Genomic DNA, 7,445 nt, shown 5'->3' on the forward strand with positions numbered 1-7,445 from the left:
TTCAGCTCTTCCAGTTCTTTCTCTGATGCTTCATCAGTTTTTAATGGTCTTTAAAAAGGACAAAACAAAAGAACAGATAACGTCTAATATCCACCATCAACTCATTGCTTGTATATGTTCTGCCTTTGGTAATTCCACTTTATTTTACTCATGTGCTCATTCACTTCACTTAGCACTCTAGAGGCTCATTTATGTAGTGCAAATGCAAGCGTCTCCCCCATTTTGATCTGCTTAAGTTTCGGAGACTGGACTTTATTCTGTAGCTCAGACTGACCCGCAGGTCACTATGTTGTCCAGAGTGGCCTCAAATATGTCATTTCGCACAAGCCTCCAAAATTTTAGGATTACAAGTGTAAGTCACTATTCCACGGCTAGATTCTTCTTCACTTATCACACTAAATAACATTCTAGTATGTGTTTCCACACGGTATCCACTCACTGTCAGGCAGTGCTTCCTTGACGTGTGCCATAGGTGGCTAGGCTTTATGATTATATTTGGTATTTTGCATGTTGGAGCAACTAAAAAGATGGAAGCAACATCGGGGAGAGGTACATTATTGAAGCTTTAGTAGTATGATTCAAAGGGGTATGACTTCTTTCTTTTTAGCAATATGCTTTTGTGAAATCAAATTATCTGATGCTCACAAGCTAAGGGTTTTCTACTCTGATATGCATCTTTCCATATGAGTCAAATTAGACAATATAAATAGGGTAGATGGTGCTTAGAACTGGCCACCTCACTGCCTTTTCCTATATCGTCCAGTGTACACTGATACTGAAGAAAAACCCCTAGTTTTTTGGAACCATGGCCTGAAACCTGACATAGTCTGCCATGGGCTAGTTCAATTTTACCAGAAAACCAAACTAAACCCAAAGGAAGTCCAGGTTTCATGGAGAGAATGGAGTCAGAATTCCAACTGCTGCTATCAGTTGAAGACTCTGCCTGTTGGCATCGTACCAACAAAATGTTATAGATGTTGGAACGTCTGGCAGACTCCAAATTTTTCACTCAAAAAACCAACTGCTTTTCTGACTTGCTATTCCGACAAAAACTGTGGTTTCGAGCAAGGAGTGTGCCTCCTGTGCCCACTAGATATACTATAATTACATCGAAATGCTATTTAGTAAAAAATTATTTTGTCTCTCTTCCATGCAGTCCTTCCAAATAATAAGACAGTGGGAAAAAAATTTAAAACATTTAAGGAGAACTGTGAAGTTGGGAGTATTGAATAAGTCATTGATTTTATAACAAGAAAACGAAAGGATAGCTCAGAGGTAGGCATTGGGAAGGAGCAGGTCACTAATGACTTTAAAACTACTTCTGGAAGCTTTTCCCTCTGCCAGGACATTTATCCAGCTACCTTTGCAAGCTGCGATCCATATGCATGAACCCTTGGAGAATGTGCGTGCTTTTAAATTAAAGTTGATGAAATTCACTTCAATTGCTAACTCTGTGCCTCTTATAGTGTGTGGGATCAATGTTACAGATTGTTCCTGTCATGCTGTGTAATCTGGGAAAAGGGTCAAAGGAGTAAAATACACAAAAAAGAGTGAACACCGTCTACTTGGATTCTGTTAGTTGACGGGCCTGCTTAACAGGTGGGCTCAGAATTTTCATTTAGGAAGCATTCTCACTCTTTTCTAACTCGTGTGAGTGACTCAGTACCTAAATAATTTTGGCAAATAGAGTGATTCATAGCGACTACTTTTCCTTCTCTACGCTTGGAATTTTTATGTATGCTAGGTAGAGGAAGCCTATATAGCTAACCATGATAAAAATTTTAAAATAACCCCCTTTCAGAATCATTTAGGGTTTGTGTTTCTCTGGGAAGATACATTAAAATATTGCAGATAAACTGATGAGTTTTTGGTGCTGGGAGAAAATTGTATCCTGTGTGAAGCTTCCTGGGAGGGGGAGAGCAAAGAGGTGTCTTCTTGTGAATTCTCCCACAGTCTGCATATGTCCCTTTCCCCTTTTAACCAAGATATATGTCATTATTATTATCATTTTAATAATCTTTATCACTGAAATAACTATGTGCTGGACCACATGAGATATTTTCTTATCACATTAGAAATTTAGAGATGAGGAAATTGCAATTACCCTAACAGCTGCTTTAAAATTAAGTCAGTCAAACCTACTACCAATTTCTTACCTAATGTGTTGATAATAAGCATGTGTATTTTATACCACGTGCAAAATGCTATTGTATTTAAATGTTAATATTGTTCTTGGGGAGAATTATTCTCTTTGAATTTCTAAGTTATTTGTCACATTACTCTGAGTGACTGAGCCTGACAAGTTGCCAACAAGATTCACCAGGCTGCTAAGGAGATCTTCACATAAAGATGTTTAAGACTCCATTGAACTGGACACAGTAGCATGCACCTATAGTCCCAGCTCTAGGGAGGGTAGGCAGGAATAATTGTATGAGCTGGAGGTCAACCTGGGTTACATACATTTAGGCGAGCCCTACAGGGTAACACCCTGGACCAATAATTACTACACTGAACTAGAGTAACTGATTATTACTCAATAGGCAATGTGTTTCTTCTAAATAAATGGACCTGGATAGCTTTAATTTTATCTCACAACAAGAAAGAAATTTTTCATGGATTGTATTTAAAGGGGCTGCACGAGGCAATTCAATGTCAGGATTGTTTAATTTGACAGTTACCTAAACTGTGTACCTAAAAGATGAGTCCTATTTAGCTTGTTTTATTGTCATATTGAACTTTTCTGAAATGATAATGCACCCCTGACAGTATGTTGATTTGTGATGAAACTTTAGTTCAAATCCACAACGGTCTACAGAAAAATTCCAAATTCAAACTCTGGAAATATTTTTTCACTCTCAGAACATCAACTGCCTTTTGAGTTGCAGGCAGGAATAAGGACAATCTTTTATACAGTAATGGAACTAGTAAAACCAGGCAAAATAACCTTCCATTGGCACTGATATACGATGGCATTAAATCCCATGAAGTTACTTATGAGTGTACCTTCAGTTACATTAGCTATGTTTGAATTTTTGGAAGCTGTAAACCCCAAGAAAACTCTCCAGTCCGTTTAATGGTTAGTACATTAAATTTTATTAAAAGTTAATATTATAAATTTTATTTGGCGGGGTTAATGGAAAGAGATGTTATTTTTGTGGAAATTAGCTTGTTAGCATAGTATAACACTCTTAAAGATCTATGGAAATAATTATTTGTTAACAAATGCTTTTCTTCACAAGGAACCAGTATGGAGCAGAGGGGTTTTTACATTGCCTGTAACTAAAGTATTTCTTCAATTGGATACAAATATACTATGCATGTAAAAATACAAGAAAGTTTGTTTTCGCAAATTTGAGCACTCTTCTGCCTACAGCTCCCCCTTTCTCCATGTGTAGTAAAATGCACTTGAGTGGCTGCCTGCCTTTACAGCTTTGCACAGAGCATCTCCAGCATCATATCATCCATGCTGACGGCACCAATGATGGGCCTGAAAAAGAGTTCAGTGACAACATCGGTGTTGATGAATCTCAGCAGGAAAAGGGCACTATTCAGTTCAGCCGATCTGATCTGGTACTCTCTTTGCATCAGCCTGATGTGCTCAGTGAGGATCTGCTGAGTTCTCCACTGAAGACTCTCGATGTATTTCACGCACTGCAGGCCAGGCAGGTCTGGAAGTAGAAAAAAAACTCTTTATTTTAGACCATACTCATTTTTTTATTTGGCCCCTTTCCAATTAAAAGTACGCTAGCTTTTGATTTAAAAGGGCTTTCTGGGGACAAGGGAGGTACTGAAATGAGTTCTAAGTTTTCAGAGGCAACACTTCTAAGGATGAAAAACATGCACTAATTTCTAGTGGATATGCGGTAGGCATGTGCAAAGACGCTGCAGTGTGCACAAACACTGACACATTCAGTTTTATGTCAATAGACTATAATCGATGTCTCACATCACACCAGGGCACGTTCTGTGAAAATATAAAGAAATTGATGTTATTCCAAGAGAAATATACCTGTGAGAATTATACCATTTGATAATGTACCAGGTTACAATTACATTGCCCTTCTTTCCTACAATTATGTGGACTGTCAGTCTTTAGATTGTAAACTTTACAGCCATAAACTGTGACTCGTGTGTTTAGGATTATTGAACTGCAGGCTGACATTACTCTAGAGGGCCATAGTGACTCTGATGCTCAAGATTACTTATGCTCCTCACTGGACCATGATTTCCAGATTGTAGGAAGTTCTAAAAATTATGATTCTAATGAATGTTTCAAAGGGTTCTTTTGGAGAAAAACACTGGCAGAAGAATCTTTTTCCATTTTTTTTTAAAAAGCATGCTTTTAATAGCATTCAAAGGTTAAAAGATGAAAATATCACAGAGTGAAAGATCAGTCAGAAGCAAATTTGAAATAGATTTGGTTTAAATGATGACATCATTTTTCTTCTTTTACGAAATTCAAGGGGAGTACTTAAAAATCATGTTTAAAAATAATCATGGTGAAAATAACGGTGACAGAAAATAAGTAGGAATCTACTATGAGCAAATATAGCTTATAAAGAGAACAACAAAATCAAGCAATGCTTCTTATCTCGATTATATTTCTAATTAAGACAGCATCAACATCCTCCACTCTATACCCTGGCAGTCAAGTTCGGATACCTATTTGATTGTGTGTATTGATAGTCCCTCTAGGTCTACATAGAGATGGCTCTTGTTGAAAGCTTTCTTAAGCCAGATACACATTACTTTTCACACCACAGCCTCTGGCCCTTTCCTTAAGGTACCTATTTTTAACTCTTGCATTACAAATTCTTTTTAAGATACAAACTAAGAGTTTTCCTTATGGAGTTCTCATTCATACTGTTTTTTGGTCCTCATTTCCAACTCCTCCGAGCATCTCCCCCCTCCCCCCTACTTGTTCCCTTCCACCCCCACACAAATGTCCCTTCCATGTAAAGGCAAAAGAGAAAAGGACTCCACAGTTTACATATCTCCTTACTTTTTCTTATGCCTTTGTGTTAAAACCCATTGCTATGTTTATATATAATTTTAAAACTCTGTGTCTTTGTCAACTGTAAGACTTTAAACATAAAGACAAGAGAATGCAAAAGGGTAATCAGAAAAGAGACCACATGCTTTACAGACCTTGAATTGTGGGTGCATTACTCTTTAAAAGCATACAATCTGGTGGGATAAACTCCTATGGAGAGAGTACTGGGGAAAAGAATAGAGGAAGAATAAAAGAGGGATGGGGAGAGACGGGAAGAGTGGTGAAGGGGGACAAAGGATGTGAAACTGGGTCAAGGCAAGTGGCAAACTACTGGAAATACAGACTTCTGAAAGCTGAGACCTTGGTCTCGACTTTGAATCTCAGTAGAGCAGGATTAATAGCATTGGCTGAAAGAGAAACTGTTTCTCAGATGACCTCAGACATCACCTGAGCCACTTGACGATTCGGACTTGCAGGATCTGGGCTGGGCTGAACTAATGACTCCTAAGGGGAGGAGCTGGGGAAAACTTAACATACCCTATCCCCTGCAGCACCCATCAGGAGCCCTTTCATTGGCAAATTTGGAAAATGGGGATGTAGGAAGAGCTGTATGAAATGAGCAAAAGCTTTTTAAAAGTTATGTCACTGGATTTAAAGGACGGCTAAAGAGAGAAGAGTCAGCCACGTCCCATGAAGGCAGAAACTTCTGTAGCAGCAGATAATAAACGTAGAGAGCTTACTGTTCACACACACACACACACACACACACACACACACACACACACACACACACACACACCCCTACACCACCACCACCCCCAGTGCCAAGTTTCTGGCAGAAGCTCACCCACTTGACCACTTGACTGGCTATTCCAGATGTATGCATCAGCTTTTCAGAGTCAGTCACAAGTAACGTGGACTCCAAAATTCCTATAGCTACTGAAAACTCATAAATGCTTGTGTGTAGAGGTGGTGCTTTTCTGACCCGAAGAGACAGTGTACAAGTTTGTTATGCTTACCTGGGTTAAAAAGCACGGTCCCCTTCAGATAGGCGTACTCTTTGGTGTCAATGTTCAGACTCCAGCACTTAAAAAAGAAACTCTTGATGGCCTGGACCGCAGCGACTGAGAGCACGTGCCCAGCCTCCGCGGACACGGTCTGTGGCTGCTCTGTGGCCTGGGGATCTGCGGGCTCTGGGCCTTCGGTCTCCTGCCGCCTGGTGGTGAGCATTTCGTGCATCAGGTTGGGCTCTGAAATCTCCATCATCTCGAAGTGCAGGTGATCTTGGGCCAACTCAAGCATGAGTAGGGGCGCCCAACAGCTCCGCACCAGCACCAGCTGCTGATCTAAGGGCAGGATCTGGAAGCAGGGCAGGTACTTGACAAAGCGCAGGGTCTTCAATAGGCCAGCCGACGCTGCCTCGCACACCACCTGTGGATCCTTGAGTGCAATCGGACGCTGCACACCAGAGGAGGCGTCCCACCAGGGGGCCCTCGGCTGCTCTTGCGGAGCTGCTGGTGTTTGATCTGCTCTCACGGACGTGTCGGAGGCAACGCTGCTCTGCTGGGGCTGCTCTTCACCGCACACATAGCTACGGTACAGGAACGCCATGGCCTGTGTGCTCTGAAGCCCCTCCGGGCCACCCACACTCTGGGTACAGTAGGACAGCTGCCACCACTCGCTTCCGCGATGTGCCTCGGGTACTTCCCGAGACACGTGCGTTTGCTGGGCACTAGTGAGCAAGCTGTATAAGATGCTGCCCTGCCTCGGGTGCTCTTCTCCGCAGAAGCAGCAGCGGTACAGGAGCGAGGGGACCTGGCCAGCCGGCAGCCCCTCTCTGCCCACCAGGGGCTCTGCGCTGCTGCAGGCGCAGCCCCAGCAAGGAGCTCTGAATCGCGCCCTGGGCGCCTCGGTCGCCCCGCTAGGCTGCCTGGCGTTGGTGAGCATAGAGTAGAGGATGCCACCCTGGCGCGGGTGGTTCTCCCCACAAAAGCAGCAGCGGTACAGAAGGGACAAGGCTTGCCCGCCGGGCAGTCCCTCCCCACCCAGGACGGGCTGAGTACCGCAGGCGCAACCCCAGCACTGAGCCCCCAAGCGCACCTCTCGCTCTTCCCTAGACGCGTGCTTCTGCTTCGCGCTCATCAACAGATTGTAGAGGATGCTGCCCTGCCACGGGTGGTCCTCACCCGCCATGGCCAGAGGCTCCTGCAACCCGTTCTGCCCAGTGGCCGCCGCTTGGGACTTATTTATACTGAACGCGCACGCAAGCGCATCCGCCTCCTCCGCTAGGACAAGGGCGCAGAGGGGGACGCGCTGTTGCGCTTGAATGTGTGTGGCCATGACCTCGGAAGTTCAAAGGGGCAAACACTCCCTAGGAGCTGGAAATCTAAGGGGAGCGTCTCTGCACAGGAACTGGCTTACCGCCCCCCTTCTGTCTTCACTAAACCACTCC

At 43.2% G+C, this 7,445-nt stretch overlaps 1 protein-coding gene across 1 annotated transcript; it reads right to left on the reverse strand.

Moving 5' to 3' along the window:
- Positions 1-3,069: 3,069 nt before the first annotated feature.
- On the reverse strand, positions 3,070-7,187 carry Nr0b1 (nuclear receptor subfamily 0 group B member 1). The gene is made up of 2 exons (XM_032890404.1): positions 6,013-7,187; positions 3,070-3,668 (listed from the first exon to the last, which is right to left on the reverse strand). The coding sequence occupies exons 1-2, from the start codon at positions 7,184-7,186 to the stop codon at positions 3,424-3,426; spliced, it is 1,419 nt and encodes a 472-aa protein (XP_032746295.1). The 5' UTR covers position 7,187; the 3' UTR covers positions 3,070-3,423.
- Between the last annotated feature and the right edge of the window lie 258 nt (positions 7,188-7,445).

Source organism: Rattus rattus, chromosome X, assembly GCF_011064425.1.
Source record: "Rattus rattus isolate New Zealand chromosome X, Rrattus_CSIRO_v1, whole genome shotgun sequence".
Taxonomy (NCBI): domain Eukaryota; kingdom Metazoa; phylum Chordata; class Mammalia; order Rodentia; family Muridae; genus Rattus; species Rattus rattus.

What these genes read in the sequence shown, in the direction of transcription:
- Nr0b1 (XM_032890404.1), bottom strand. Translation starts at nt 7,186, where the DNA reads ATGGCGGGTGAGGACCACCCGTGGCAGGGCAGCATCCTCTACAATCTG. An exon ending in GACCGTGCTTTTTAACCCAG is followed by an intron (nt 3,669 to 6,012) that starts GTAAGCATAACA and finishes TTCTACTTCCAG; the next exon opens with ACCTGCCTGGCCTGCAGTGC.